The sequence below is a fragment of the Babylonia areolata genome, chromosome 6, assembly GCF_041734735.1.
Source record: "Babylonia areolata isolate BAREFJ2019XMU chromosome 6, ASM4173473v1, whole genome shotgun sequence".
NCBI lineage: Eukaryota > Metazoa > Mollusca > Gastropoda > Neogastropoda > Buccinidae > Babylonia > Babylonia areolata.
Window position 1 is genome coordinate 5,275,081 of NC_134881.1, and position 16,700 is coordinate 5,291,780.

Below are 16,700 nucleotides of genomic sequence, written 5' to 3' on the forward strand. Positions count from 1 at the left end.
TACGTGGTGGTGATTTCAGTCCTGACAGAGCTCTATGACGGTTGTTTGGACAAGCAAAGTGACAAGAAAAAACAAACTGACAGACAGACAGACAAAAACAAGCAACAAACAAAACAAAACACCTGAACTCCCTCTCACCTCTCGTCTCATACGCACCTGTGGTGAGGGGAAGATGAGCATGGCAAACAAGGTGAATATGTACAGGTGCAACCCCAGCATGACCAGAACGCTGAAAAGCACAACGGTCAAAGGTTAAAGGTCCCACAGCCTTTTACGGCAATCGGGGGCAGTGAATTCATAGCCACTGTGTCTATGACGTACAGTGAATTCATAGCCACTGTGTCTATGACGTAGGAAAACGAGGTCCAACCCTTTCCTTCTGCAATTCTAACCTTCCATCATCTAAAGTCAGGTACCCATGCAGGTGGAGAGAGGAAATCACAGAGTAAAGTGACTTCCCCAACGACTTCTTCTTCTTCTTCTGCGTTCGTGGGCTGCAACTCCCACGTTCACTCGTATGCACACGAGTGGGCTTTTACGTGTATGACCGTTTTTACCCCACCATGTAGGCAGCCATACTCTGTTTTCGGGGGTTTCCCCAACGACATTTCACCATACTCAAGTGGGTCCTCAGACTACTACAGTTCAGGGTGTGTTCATGCTGGGTATGTTTGTGTTCCATAACACACCAATCACTGACATGAACTACTGGATCTTTAACGTGTGTTAATCTTCTCTGTGTATAGGCACACAAGGGGGAAGATGAAGTAATATGAAGTCTGCACATGGGAGATTGGAAAAATGCCACAAGGTCAGTCCACCAATTGCTGAAACAAGGGTCGAACCCAGGACCCTCAGAATGAAAGTCCAATGCTTTAATTCTCTCCATACGAACGGCGAAAGAGACAACGTTAACAGTGTTTCACCCCAATTACCATCATCAAAATATTGCAAGCGGAAGGCTCTTTCACTGAAGAGGTGAATGTTGACAAAGAATACCACAATTCTGACGACGGAAGCTAAAGGTTGGGTCATTCAGGCACCCACTGGACATCCGAGGGGTCTGTGTAGAGGATACGGATACGGATACGGATGGTTTATTCAATAATAAGGCCATGGCCCCTCATGAAGGGGGTACAGTGAACAGTAATTCACAACAATAAATGCATACTAACAACAATACACGTCAGTAAATGTTCAACGACAAGCTGAGAATACACAACAAATAATTAACTACATAATGTATCGCGTTTTTTAAACGCTTTGTACAAGTAAACAGCAAACTGTTTTGCAATGGTTTCGTTTGTCGATGACATCAGCAAAACAAGTCCAAATGAAGTTGGGTGTGTGTAATACTTTTGTGGAATTAACTGGGATCTAAGGTCTTCCAAAGCAGGGCAGCATAACACAAAGTGAAGTTCTCTGTGTAGAGGAGAAGAGAAGACTGGCCGTACTGAGTGAGTTAACCATTCTGCTGTGGCACCCATCACCAGTCAGAACAAAAATCAAAGGGCAGTCGCCATCAAAACCATGCTACTTCCAACTGGTATTAAATGACAAAACTTAACTCGATATGACATGTTGTATAAGTAGTTTACATACATTCCTAAACCTGTTCAACAGAGGAGACAGACAGGAAGACAGAAAAGACAAACACGGATGGAAAGAAAGAGACAAGACAAATCCAGAGACTGCCAAAGTTACCTGATAACTTCTGGTAAGGTTTTACACAAGCAGTTGACAATCTTTTTCATCAGTGATGAATTTTGCAAGATGAAAAATGGTCGCAGCATTCTTCTGAACCTCACCACCTGAGGAAACCAAAAAACAAGTGCATATAAAGAAGAAACTGTGCAAAGCAATTGTGATAAAAAACAAAAAACAAGTGCATATAAAGAAGAAACTGTGCAAAGCAATTGTGATAAAAAAACAAAAAAACAAGTGCATATAAAGAAGAAACTGTGCAAAGCAATTGTGATAAAAAAACAAAAAAACATGAGCATATAAAGAAGAAACTGTGCAAAGCAATTGTGATAAAAAACAAAAAACAAGTGCATATAAAGATAAAGAAGAAACTGTGCAAAGCAATTGTGATAAAAAACAAAAAACAAGTGCATATAAAGATAAAGAAGAAACTGTGCAAAGCAATTGTGATAAAAAACAAAAAACAAGTGCATATAAAGAAGAAACTGTGCAAAGCAATTGTGATAAAAAACAAAAAAACAAGTGCATATAAAGAAGAAACTGTGCAAAGTAATTGTGATAAAAAACAAAAAATAGGAGCATATAAAGAAGAAAATGTGCAAAGCAATTGTGATAAAAAAAAAAATTTTAATTTAAAAAAAACAGCAAAGGTAATGATAGCAATAATAATAACAGTAATGGTTTAAGGACACCCAGTGTCATATGAGGCCAGGAACGTATATATTTTACATTTTCATATTACGTAGAGAAGTGACTTCACTCACACACATTCACACACATGTATGTATGCATGTATAACACACACACAAGCACACAAACTACACACACTCACACAAACACCCACATTGTTTTCATCTAATATCACTCTTAGAAAAAAAGAAGACATCAAGTCAATTAACCACACACACACACACACACACACACACACACACCACAACAGACCACACACACACACACACCTTCCTGCACTCCACCATACACACACTCAGGCACACACATGCGCAGGTAGACGCGCACACACACACATATACATAAACACAAACGCACGCACGCATGCACACACACACACACACACAGAGAAAAAAGTGAATCAGGGCACTTTGCTGATGATAACAAAAAGTCCTGTCACAGATCTCTATGGGTCTTTGTTTCATAAGCACGCTTGAATGCCAGAAAAAAACAAGAGAGGCAAGGCCTTCAAGACTCACTTGTGACTGAGAGTAAAACACACAAGCTTTTTATGTATTGAGTATAATTTCAAAATGTAATGTTTAAGATGAGAAAGATCAGTTTAAAGCAAATTAAGTCCCCTAGCATTAATTTAAGTAATTTCCCTTTTTTACTATCTGCACCAAAACGTTTGCAAAATAAATAAAACTTCCATGCTTAGCAAAAGAAGTTCCTGTTTGAACAAAAAATGATAATAATGACTGCTCTTGTTGTTGGGTCAGAATATCGGATCAAAGTGCCAAGTTTAGAGAATACAAAAATTATAAATATAACAGTAAATGCAGTTTGCATATAATTAGGCTTCATGATTTATTTTTTTGTGCCCATCCCAGAGGTACAATATTGTTTTAAACAAGATGACTGGAAAGAACTGAATTTTTCCTATTTTTATGCCAAATTTGGTGTCAACTGACAAAGTAGTATTTGCAGAGAAAATGTCAATGTTAAAGTTTACCACGGACACACAGACACACACACACACAAACAACCGAACACCGGGTTAAAACATAGACTCATTTTGTTTACACAAGTGAGTCAAAAAGCATTACAAACAGAAAAGGACATGTTTAGATGGTTTGTCATCCAGCCAGCCACAAAAGGCACAGAACGAAAGACACTGATAAAAATGAGCCATGACACAGAACGAAAGACACTGATAAAAATGAGCCATGACACACAACGAAAGACACTGATAAAAATGAGCCATGACACGGAACAAAAGACACTGATAAAAATGAGCCATGACACACAATGAAAGACAATGATAAAAATGAGCCATGAGACGGAACGAAAGACACTGATAAAAATGAGCCATGACACACAATGAAAGACACTGATAAAAATGAGCCATGACACGGAACGAAAGACACTGATAAAAATGAGCCATGACACGGAACAAAAGACACTGATAAAAATGAGCCATGACACGGAACAAAAGACACTGATAAAAATGAGCCATGACACACAATGAAAGACACTGATAAAAATGAGCCATGACACACAATGAAAGACACTGATAAAAATGAGCCATGACAATGAGCAAAGCCATACTGTGTTTCCTTTGCTCTCACTGTCTTCCTGAAGAAGAAACTCTACAGAACAATTCTGATCCTGGAAGGAGGTCACACATAGATCATACATATATAAGTAACCCATACTTTTTGCTTACCTAGCATTTTGTACCCACTGACCTGAATAATGAATGTGATGATTCTTTTTTCAAGACTGTAGAGTTTTGGCCCTAGTGGTAACACATCCGCCTAGGAAGCGAGAGAATCTGAACACACTGAATTCACATCCCACACTCGACAGCACTTTCTCCCACTCCACTAGACCTTGAGTGGATGCTAGTCATTTGGATGAGATGATAAACCAAGGTCCCATGTGCAGTATACACTTAGTGCATGTAAAAGAACCCACAATAAAAGTGTTGTCCCTGGCGAAATTCTGTAGAAAAATTCACTTTGATAGTGAATAAATACACTTGCAGACAGAACAAAAATTACCCCCGAAAAATGGGTGGCGCTTTTTCCGCAGCCATCTGCTCTCCCTGGGGAGAGCAGCCCCAGGTTTCACACAAGAGAAATCTGTTGTGACAAAAGAGTAATACAATACAGCCCTTAACTCACTCAGTACGGCCAGTCCTCTCTTCTCCTCTACACAGACCCCCCCTTGGATGTCCAGTGGGTGTCTCAATGACCCAACCTTTAGCTTCCGTCGTCAGAATTGTGGTATTCTTTGTCAACATTCATGTCTTTAGTATAAGAGCCTTCCGCTTGCAATATTTTGATGATGGTAATTGGGGTGAAACGCTGTTAACGTCGTCTCTTTCGCCGTTCGTATGGAGAGAGTTAAACCCTCACTGCATGTGAAAATGATATCAGACCGTAGACCTGCACTCAAGTGCTCTTGCATAGATTGACATGGATCATCAGCTGATCAAATAAAACTATAGTAATTATTCTAATTTGCAATGTCTTCATGCTTCAAAACAAGCTGTGATGCCGAAGAGCTCAAAAGCTTAATGGGAGGTTGATCTGTGCATGACTTTTGTCAGCAGTTGGAGAATAAAACTTGCCCTTATTTGGACATCACTTGGCCATTTGCAGTTCATATTTCAAACGAATTTTAACCAAGTAAGCAAACAATTTACAGGAAAGGAGGAAAGAAAAGGGAAAGCAAGTTTAGACTGAAAGAAGATATAAAAAAAAAAAATCATAATAATCATAATCGTAATAATAATATGACAGATATATAATACTACTACCACTTCTACCACTACTACTAATGGATACTTATACAAGCACTCTATCCAGAAATCTGCACAACACAGTCACATCATTGTCACACATACACACCAAAAAATGTAAAATAAAAAAGAAAGGGAAAAAAGTCTGACCTCTGTGCAGCCCATCCCGGCAGATACCGCCCAGTCGACAAGGGACACCACCAGAATGACCACTGCCCCCAGGTCCCATTTGTGGCGCACAAAGTAGTACTTGCCCATCAGGTATGCCTGCACACATGTTGTGTTGTGTTGTGTTGTGTTGTGTTGTGATGTGATGTGATGTGATGTGTTGTGGTTGTGGTTGTGTTGTGGTTGTGTTGTGTTGTTGTCGTGTTGTGCTGTGTTGTGCTGTGATGTGTTGTGCTGTGCTGTGTTGTGTTGTGCTGTGCTGTGTTGTGATGTGTTGTGCTGTGCTGTGCTGTGCTGTGCTGTGTTGTGATGTGTTGTGTTGTGTTGTGTTGTGTTGTGTTGTGCTGTGCTGTGCTGTGTTGTGCTGTGATGTGTTGTGGTTGTGTTGTGTTGTGTTGTGCTGTGCTGTGCTGTGTTGTGCTGTGCTGTGTTGTGTTGTGCTGTGCTGTGTTGTGATGTGTTGTGCTGTGCTGTGCTGTGCTGTGCTGTGTTGTGATGTGTTGTGTTGTGTTGTGTTGTGTTGTGCTGTGCTGTGCTGTGCTGTGCTGTGCTGTGCTGTGCTGTGCTGTGTTGTGCTGTGTTGTGTTGTGCTGTGCTGTGCTGTGTTGTATGGTATGGTATGGTATGGTATGGTATGGTATGGTATGGTGTGGTATTATTATGTACTGTTTGTTATTGCACAGTAATGTGGTGTGGAAAAGTATGGTGTGGTATGGTATGGTATGGTATGGTATGGTATGGTATGGTATGGTATGGTATGCTATGCTATGCTATGGTATTATAATATACTGTTTGAGTGTTATTGCATAGTAATGTGGTGTGGAAAAGTATGGTGTGGTATGGTATGGTATGGTATGGTATGGTATGCTATGCTATGCTATGGTATTATAATGTACTGTTTGAGTGTTATTGCATTGTAATGTGGTGTGGAAAAGTATGGTGTGGTATGGTATGGTATGGTATTATAATGTACCGTGTGGTGTGTTATTGCATAGTAATGTGGTGTGGAAAAGTATGGTATGGTATGGTATGGCATGATATGGTATGGTATGCTATGGTATTATAATGTACTGTTTGAGTGTTATTGCACAGTAATGTGGTGTGGAAAAGTATGGTGTGGTATGGTATGGTATGGTATGGTATGGTATGCTATGCTATGCTATGGTATTATAATGTACTGTGTGATGTGTTATTGCATAGTAATGTGGTGTGGAAAAGTATGGTATGGTATGGTATGGTATGGTATGGTATGGTATGGTATGGTATTATAATGTACTGTTTGAGTGTTATTGCACAGTAATGTGGTGTGGAAAAGTATGGTATGGTATGGTATGGTATGGTATTATAATGTACTGTGTGATGTGTTATTGCATAGTAATGTGGTGTGGAAAAGTATGGTATGGTATGGTATGGTATGGTATGGAATGATATGGTATGGTATGGTGTGGTGTGGTGTGGTGTGGTGTGGTATGGTATGGTCTGGTATGGTGTGGTGTGGTGTGGTGTGGTATGGTATGGTATGGTACGGTCTGGTCTGGTGTGGTATGGTATAGCATAGTATGGAACTATAATGTATGGTATGGTATGGTACGGTACGGTACGGTACGGTACGGTATGGTATGGTATTGTGTTGTGTTGCCAGGTATGGTACGGTATGTTATGGTACAGTATTTTATTGCATTGCATTGCATTGCATTGTATTGTATTATTACTCTTTGTTACAACAGATTTCTCTGTACAAAATTTGGGCAGTTCTCCACATGGAGAGCATGTTGCAACAGTACGGTGCCTTCCTTTCCTTTCTGTTTTTTATTTTGTCTGCATTCAAGTGTATTTCTTTTCCTATCAATGTGGATTTTTTTTATACAGAATTTTGCAGGGACTACCCTTTTGTTGTTGTGGGTTCTTTTACATGCGCAAAGTGCCTGCTGTACACAGGACCTCGGTTTACCATCTCACCCAAATGACTACTGTCCAGACCACCACTCAAAGGGTATATCAGTAGTGTGTTGTGTGTGTGAATGTATGTATATGTACATCCATTTACAATTAATCTAAAATGTCTCGAATGGTTGTAAGCATGTGTATATAAGTGTGTGTCTCAGTAGAGTGTTGTATGTGTGAATGTATGTGTATATCCATTTGTGTTTACCATCAACCTAAAGCAGCCCAAATGTATGAAAGCTTGTGGAAATAAGTGTGTATCAGCAGTGTGTTGTATGTGCAAATGTACACATGTATGCATCCATTTATGTGTTTACCATAATGTGTACATGAATGCATCAGTTTGTGTTTTTATAATAATGGATACACATATACATACATTTGTGTGTTTGCCATTAACCCCTTGACTGTTTAACTTTGGTGACATCAGATCAGAGTGGCACAAATTTAAAGTGCAGTCACTGCTGTTTTTGGTACTTTTCAATGGTGTCACTGATTTTACTGAACAAAAGCAATGCGGTCGCAGCAGAAAAAAGTTCAAATTAAGAGCTCTGAGCGACACCATGACCTGTAAGCTCGGTTTTATCCTACCGAGGCGACCGCCCCTCATGGATAAGCGTACTCTTCAGCAGCAGTCAAGGGGTTAATCTAAAAATTGCACAAACTCACAAACGTGTATACATATATAATGGAAAATCAAATGCCATACCCTCAACACATTGTCTGTCAAGAGAAGCACCAGACACACAAACTCCAATGACTCCATCACCCAGCATGGACTCTCAATGCGGTCACCACGGTAACGCATGTCAGACGTCCATGTCAGCGAAGACGGAAACTCGAAGAAGGCCAGAATGTGAAGAATAAAGATGACCAGTGATCGAAAACTGTACAAAAAAAAAAAAAAAAAAAAAAAAAAAAAAAAAAAAGAAAGAAAAAAATCATTCAGAAGGTGGCATATAGAAGCACAAGAACAGGAAATTGTTCTTAAAACCCCCTCAAAAAAAGTGATAAGATACCTATGGGTATATATACATATTTATATATACATACACACACACAAACATACACTCACACACACACACCACAACTATATATATATATATGTGTATGTGTGTGTGCTGGCTCAGCCATGTCGTGCGCATGGACGACAGATGGATCCCTAATGACCTCCTCTACGGAGAACTTGTGCAGGGAAAACGTCCCACAGGCAGACCACAGCTGCGATTCAAAGACGTGTGCAAGAGGGACCTAAAAGCCTTGAATATCGACCAGAACAACTGGGAAACAACAGCCCTCGAACGGTCAGCCTGGAGACAGACTGTGCAGAAAGGTCTTTCCAAGTTCAAAGAGACGCTTGCTCAGCAGCACGAGGAAAAGAGAATGAGAAGAAAGGCTGCAGCCCAGGCAGACAGACCGGCGTCAGACTTCATCTGTGCCCTCTGCCACAGGGACTGTCATTCCCGCGTCGGACTGGCCAACCACACCCGACGCTGTACCAGAATAAACGCCTTGAGTGCAACTCCATAGTCTTCCGAGACTGAAGGATGCCTACAATAATGATACTCAAATTCAGCAAGCTCACAACATTGTGTGTACTGCAATGGTTCTGTACCAGCAGGCTTCCACACCTTGGAACAAGTGAAATTAGAAATCTGTTTTATATCTATCTTTGTCTGTCTGTCTGTATGGCTACCTGCCTGCCTGCCTGCCTGTCTGTCTGTTTATCTGTCAGTCTATCTGAAGGTTGTTTCGTTGTCATCTGCACTTGTTTTCCTTCACTATTATGTTGTACTGAAAAAACACACACACAAAAACACACTTCTGAAACGACTTGACTTATGTGTACACATTTCTGAAACGACTTGACTTATGTGTACACATTTCTGAAATGACTTGACTTCTAAGTAAACAATTCTGAAACGACTTAACTTATGTGTACGCATTTCTGAAACGACTTAACTTATGTGTACACATTTCTGAAACGACTTGACTTATGTGTACACATGTCTGAATCGACTTGACTTATGTGTACACATTTCTGAAACGACTTGACTTATGTGTACATATTTCTGAAACGACTTAACTTATGTGTACACATTTCTGAAACGACTTGACTTATGTGTACACATTTCTGATGTGTACACATTTCTGAAACGACTTGACTTATGTGTACACATTTCTGAAACAACTTGACTTTCATGTACACATTTCTGAAACGACTTATGTGTACACATTTCTGAAACGACTTGACTTATGTGTATCTATTTCTGAAACGACTTGACTTGTACACATTTCTGAAACGACTTGACTTATGTGTACTTATGTCTGAATCGACTTGACTTATGTGTACACATTTCTGAAACGACCTGACTTATGTGTACACATTTCTGAAACGACTTGACTTATGTGTACACATTTCTGAAACGACTTGACTTATGTGTACACATTTCCGAAATGACTTACTTGTACACATTTCTGAAACGACTTGACTTATGTGTACACATTTCTGAAACGACTTGACTTATGTGTATCTATTTCTGAAACGACTTGACTTATGTGTACACATTTCTGAAATGACCTATGTGTACACATTTCTGAAATGACTTAACTTATATGTACACATTTCTGAAACGACTTATGTGTACACATTTCTGAAACGACTTGACTTTCATGTACACATTTCCAAAACGACTTGACTTTCATGTACACATTTCTGAAACGACCTGACTTATGTGTACACATTTCTGAAATGACTTAACTTATATGTACACATTTCTGAAACGACTTATGTGTACACATTTCTGAAACGACTTGACTTTCATGTACACATTTCTGAAACAACTTGACTTATGTGTACACATTTCTGAAACGACTTGACTTATGTGTACACATTTCCGAAACGACTTGACTTGTACACATTTCTGAAACGACTTGACTTGTACACATTTCTGAAACGACTTGACTTATGTGTACACATTTCTAAAACGACTTGACTTTCATGTACACATTTCTGAAACGACTTGACTTATGTGTACACATTTCTGAAACGACTTGACTTATGTGTACACATTTCTGAAATGACCTATGTGTACACATTTCTGAAATGACTTGACTTATATGTACACATTTCTGAAACGACTTGACTTATGTGTACACATTTCCGAAACGACTTGACTTTCATGTACACATTTCTGAAACGACTTGACTTATGTGTACACATTTCCGAAACGACTTGACTTTCATGTACACATTTCTGAAACGACTTGACTTATGTGTACACATTTCTGAAATGACTTACATGTAGACTGGCGTGGAATGGTAGTGACGATAAAGGCGCAGACTGAAGTCATCCACCTTGTGGTTAATCGACCGGTACTGAAACAAGCAAAATGTGTGGAAAGACTTATGCACACAATATACACATACACAGGTATAGTAGTCATAAATTACCTCTAACAACTGGTAGATGTCATTATAATAATAATCATCATCATCATCACATTCCATGTGAATTGCATATTTGTAACTCCTACTGCAATATGGATGTGGCGGGGAAATATTTTATTGACTCACTTGTGTAAACAAAGTGAGTCTATGTTTTAACCCGGTGTTCAGTTGTTCGGTTGTCTGTGTGTGTGTGTGTGTGTCTGTGTGTCCATGGTAAACTTTAACATTGACATTTTCTCTGCAAATACTTTGTCAGTTGACACCAAATTTGGCATAAAAATAGAAAAAATTCAGTTCTTTCCAGTCATCTTGTTTAAAACAATATTGCACCTCTGGGATGGGATGGGCACACACAAAAAAAGAAAAGAAAAAAAAAAGAAGCCTAATTATATGCAAACTGCATTTACTGTTATATTTATATTTTTTGTATTCTCTAAACTTGGCACTTTGATCTGATATTCTGACCCAACAACAAGAGCTGTCATTATTATCATTTTTTGTTCAAACAGGAACTTCTTTTGCTAAGCATGGAAGTTTTATTTATTTTGCAAACGTTTTGGTGCAGACAGTAAAAAAGGGAAATTACTCTGTAATTAATGCTAGGGGACTTAATTTGCTTTAAACTGATCTTTCTCATCTTAAACATTAGATTTTGAAATTATACTCAATACATAAAAAGCTTGGATTTTTTTTAAAGTGTATCACAAGTGAGTCTTGAAGGCCTTGCCTCTCTTGTTTTCTTGTGGAATGCCCAAAATTTGCTGTCATTCATAATGAGCTAATTAAAATGAATATTTCGATTTAAATCAGTTGTTCCTTTTTTTTTTTCTTTTTTGTCAGCTTGCATGAAAGCAGGGAGGAGAGCGTCTTTGAATGGGAGGAAATTCATCAAAATGGGAAAGATTACAAGATGATTATGATCACAGTTTATCTGTTTCTATCACCCATTCCATTGTTTTAATTGCTGTTTGTGCTTTAATTCTGGTGTATTATGCCAACTGTGTTACTTCACATCCTCCATACCCCAACTAAACTCAAAGGCTTTTAACATGGCGATAGCCTTGAGATGGCCTGAGTGGTTGGCGAGGCTCTAAGCACCATAATTTGATTTGATTTGAAGCTCACAGGATTGAATATCCTTGATTCTTGATTCAATTTGAAAACATCATCAAGATTTTAAATTTTTTTTAAATTTATATATATATATTTTTAAATATACCTTAACAGCTTCTGCATAATTCTATTTCCTTCCACAGCTTTGAAATCACACAATAAAGTTGGGTGATACTACACAGGTATCTAAAGAAAATCCTTCAATTAAGCAATTTTAATTTCATTCAGAATTACTTACAGATTACACAGAAACTGTCCACTGACACACAAATAACCTTAACTATTCATAACTGCCAAAGAAAGCAATCAAAACAAAACGCTTCCTTGAAATAACGTACAAGGTCTGGCAATCAGGCAGTACAAAATCAATTGTATTATTGTATTCACTTAAAAATGTTTTAATAGTCTGTTGTGAAAAAAAAAATATATATATAGAAGGTACTAGCAATCTTGTGTTACAGTTTTCATGTTTTTTGGATTTGTTTTTCCTACCAATTTATAATTACAGTACAATAGTCACTGCAGTCACTTGTGCTAGCCACATTTCAATACTGCTGACTCCTCCCCATGTGAAAGTTGGTGTGAAATATTTTTTTCTTAGAAACAACAGCAAGCAGGCACTCAGTCATTCTGATATCATGCTGCATGCCTCTTCAGTTTTTGATTTTTTATCAAGGAGGCATCACTGCGTTCAGACAAATCCATATATACTACACCACATCTGCTAGGCAGATGCCTGACCAGCAGCATAACCCAATGTGCTCAATCTAGTGCAAGCATATATACATATATATATATATATATATATATATATATATATATATACATTTATGTACCTAACAAAGTGGATTTATTCTTCAGAATTCTGCCAAAGGACAACATTTATGTTGACACAGGTTCTCTCTCAGTGCTTAATGTATGCTGCACATGGTACCTCAACTAATAACGCCTGCTGTATATGAGACCACCTCCGTTTATTGTCTCATCTGAATGGCAAGACGCTCAGTTTGATTTTCCAGTCAAACTTTGGTGAGAAGGTGAGACCAGGATTTGAACCAAGAGCCTCATGGACACTGTACTGGCAGATAACCACCTCGACAGTTCTGCCACCTTCCTTCTTTAGTAAAGAGCATGCTGTAAACGGGGCGTCTGATCAGTTATAAACCTCATGGGGTCTCCCACACTCTTTTACCGTAGTTCTATGGGATCCTAGACTTTTACCATAGTTCTAGGGGATCCCAGACTATCATAGTTCTAGAGGATCCCAGACTTTTACCATAGTTCTAGGGGATCCCAGACTTTTACCATAGTTCTAGGGGATCCCAGACTATCATAGTTCTAGGGGATCCCAGACTATCATAGTTCTAGGGGATCCCAGACTATCATAGTTCTAGAGGATCCCAGACTTTTACCATAGTTCTAGGGGATCCCAGACTTTTACCATAGTTCTAGGGGATCCCAGACTATCATAGTTCTAGGGGATCCCAGACTTTTACCGTAGTTCTAGGGGATCCCAGACTTTTACCGTAGTTCTAGGGGATCCCAGACTATCATAGTTCTAGGGGATCCCAGACTATCATAGTTCTAGGGGATCCCAGACTTTTACCATAGTTCTAGGGGATCCCAGACTATCATAGTTCTAGGGGATCCCAGACTTTTACCATAGTTCTAGGGGATCTCAGACTATCTTCAGAGGGTCACTGTGATGCTGCATATTCTGACTGATTCTGCACTGCTCTGCACATACAAAGGCATGCATTCCTTTTAGTCATCATCGCCTTGGTTTCTGAGCCCAAAAGTGGACACATGCATTGATGATCAGCTGCTCTTCATCATGGTGAGGGAAGGAACACAACTCTTCTAAGTAGCAGACAACCTGGCGTCAGACTGAAGCTCTGGTGCATGACTTCCAGTCTCTTTCTGGACCTGCTTGATGAACGTGCTGTGTGTCTTTTTAAAGTGTTTTCAATGTGTTTTGGATGCATGTGTGTGTGTGTGTGTTATCAGAAGTCATGTGTAACATGTAGTGTATCTCTCACCAGTCATCAGCGTTCTTGCACCTGACATAGCTCCATAATCCTTCCATGGATCTTTGTCTGAGAAGTCATTCCATATATATATATGTGTGTGTGTGTGTGTGTGTGTGTGTGTGTGTGTGTGTACATGCTGCTTAAAAAGGAAACCCATTTTAGAACTGTGCTCTGTACAGTACTCAGCCAGTAAAAATGGTGGACTGCTGAACCAGTGCAAAAATTCCACATGGAATTCTGCTGCAGTACACTATACTGAAACTTGCCAGAGTTTCAAGCTAACCTTGTAAGCATCCTCGATGAACACCACTGCTTGTATCAAAGCTGAATTGTCTGAAAAAAGAAAGACAATGTATATTTTTCATTCACAAAATTATACAGTTCCAGGTGGGAACAACAACAGCAACATAAATAATAAAATATGAATGTATTTTTAGAATAGTTTGGAATATGTCTTTAATACCATATGTACTGGGGTCACAAGGAATACTGGGGGGCAAGGGGGGGATATTACATAAAAAGGTACAAACATAAATCGAAAATCATACACAAAAACAGATACAGTACACTTTTGGATACATACATATATTTGAATCTGATTATAATAAATAAGGATCATGAAAACATAAGGTACAATAAAATTTATTTTACTTATTATAATATTTCTTTCAAAGATTAGTATGAGATTTTTTATTTCCAATCTCAAAAACTTCAACAACAAAAACATTAACCTGGTCAAAAAAGCATATGTACATGTGTGTGTGTATGCATGCATGCATGTGCGCGAATGTGTATGCGTATGTGTGTGTGTGCATGCATACACACATGCACATATGCACACACAAGCACCACATATACAGTGACCCACACATAACACAGTGGCAGACGTGTGTGTGTGTGTGTAGTAGTAGTAGTAGTAGTAGTAGTAGTAGTAGTGTGTGTGTGTGTGTAGTAGTAGTAGTAGTAGTAGGAGTAGTAGTGTGTGTGTGTGTGTGTATGTGCGTGCTTATGTGTATGTGTGTGTGTGTGTGTGTGTGTGTGTGTGTGTGTCTCTGTGTGTGTATTACAGTGATAAACTGCTAACTGTGCCACTAGTTCAGACTGTACTGTTTATTTGTAAAGAAGTTTTGAAAACCTCCATATTGTAAATGTTTAAAACTACAGTACATAAAGGATTGTTAAACTTGTGAATGTTTGCATACATGTACATGTGTGTGTGTGTGTGTGTGTGTGTGTGTGTGTGTGTGTGTGTGTGACATGTGTGCATGCTTATCATATTTTCAAAATTAAATTTATGGAGCATTAAATTTCACTATGACTGACTACCACATTCCCTAAAATTAGTATCTGAAGTGCATACAAACTGAAAATGAATATAATATATGAATACATAATATATTTAAACCTCTGCTTTGACAAGTCAAAATTATACTTGCATAACTTTATCTAAACTGAAAGGTGTTCAAAACAATAGCTGATGCTGAGTCTGCATGCTATCTCCTGCATGTTGTTAACTGTGAGTCTTCACTCTCACTCTCTCTTGATGTCAGAATTGAAGTTGCATGTACATGCCCATTCACAAGGTGAAAAAACCATTCTTTCTTTCTTTCCGTAACATGACCAACATTAGTTAGCTGATGACTCTGTTGTGGTTCATGCATGCTGGGTATTTTCGTGTCTCCTTAACCCACTGAACACTGACATGGGTTACAGGATCTTTAACATGTGTATTTGATCTTCTGTGTGCATATACACACAAAGGGGGTTCAGGCACTAGTAGGTCTGCACATATATTGACCTGGGAGATTAGAAAAATCTCCACCCTTTACCCACCAGGTGCTGTGAGATTTGATCCCACGACCCTCAGATTGAAAGTCCAACGCTTAAACCACTTGGCTATTGCGTCCGTCAATTCATGTTCATATTCACTCTCTTTCTCAGTTCTTACCAATGCCACTGAACTGTGAGCTTTCTTCCATTGACGACCCAGCAGCCAAGCTGCCAAGGTTATCACTGTCACCGGATGCCAGCCAGGGCATGCTGCGCTCTGGGTCGTTGGTCAGCCTCAAATGCACGGCGCTGGTTTGGTTGACCGAGTACAGTTCTCCTTCAGCATCCATGCCTATGACACCACGAGGCAAACTCAGGCTGGAAGTGTCAATATCCATGATCTCCGGGGACATAATCACTGATGTGTCACAAGCTGTAATGTCAGGGTACGTTGTACCACACTGTTCTCTCGAATGTACGGGTGCCTCCTCGTTGGGATATGCATTCTGAGATTCTGATTCTGGTGGGGTCAGATTGGAATTATCCAGAGGTAATCGTAACGACATATTTGGTGAACTTAACTATTGTCTGGAAAATGAACAAAAAGGTTATGATATAGTTCCTGAGAACTGTGCAGTTTCAACGGACCCTTAAATGTGCACCATCGTTCTGATCATGCCATCATGAAGCAGGGAAACCCTTGTACGTGGTAACTGAGAGCCATTAATATTCACAGTCATATCTTTGAAACACACGTGGGTAATCCTGCTATGCATGCATCGTCAAAGTTCATCATTTTGTGTTTGTTAGTTTTTAAACAAAAGCGAAAGTGTAACTTTTTTTTTTTTTACTCTGGCAGGCTCACACAACAAAACCGTGATCGTGACTGTCCAACTGTATGCAACGTTTGTCTGTACAGAAAGAAAAAAGAAACTAGGAAAACCACTGAGATAGTGTACTTATGACTTTCTATTGCAAGAATCCTTTGCATATTTTTTACTCTTTCCTCCTCCCACTTCCGTAAACACATTTAAAGAGTTAAT

The 16,700-nt window shown here is 39.0% G+C and overlaps 1 protein-coding gene across 1 annotated transcript in view; it reads right to left on the bottom strand.

The window, feature by feature from the left end:
• LOC143283254 (two pore channel protein 2-like) overlaps positions 1 to 16,644 on the bottom strand; it is a 63,288-nt gene extending 46,644 nt beyond the window's left edge. The window contains exons 1-7 of the mRNA XM_076589429.1: positions 15,836 to 16,644; positions 14,171 to 14,220; positions 10,596 to 10,672; positions 8,004 to 8,181; positions 5,333 to 5,449; positions 1,705 to 1,811; positions 157 to 229 (exon numbers count right to left, since the gene is read on the bottom strand). Of these exons, the coding sequence (XP_076445544.1) occupies positions 157 to 229; positions 1,705 to 1,811; positions 5,333 to 5,449; positions 8,004 to 8,181; positions 10,596 to 10,672; positions 14,171 to 14,220; positions 15,836 to 16,223 (990 nt within the window). The 5' untranslated portion in view covers positions 16,224 to 16,644. The remainder of the gene's footprint in view (positions 1 to 156; positions 230 to 1,704; positions 1,812 to 5,332; positions 5,450 to 8,003; positions 8,182 to 10,595; positions 10,673 to 14,170; positions 14,221 to 15,835) is intronic.
• Between the last annotated feature and the right edge of the window lie 56 nt (positions 16,645 to 16,700).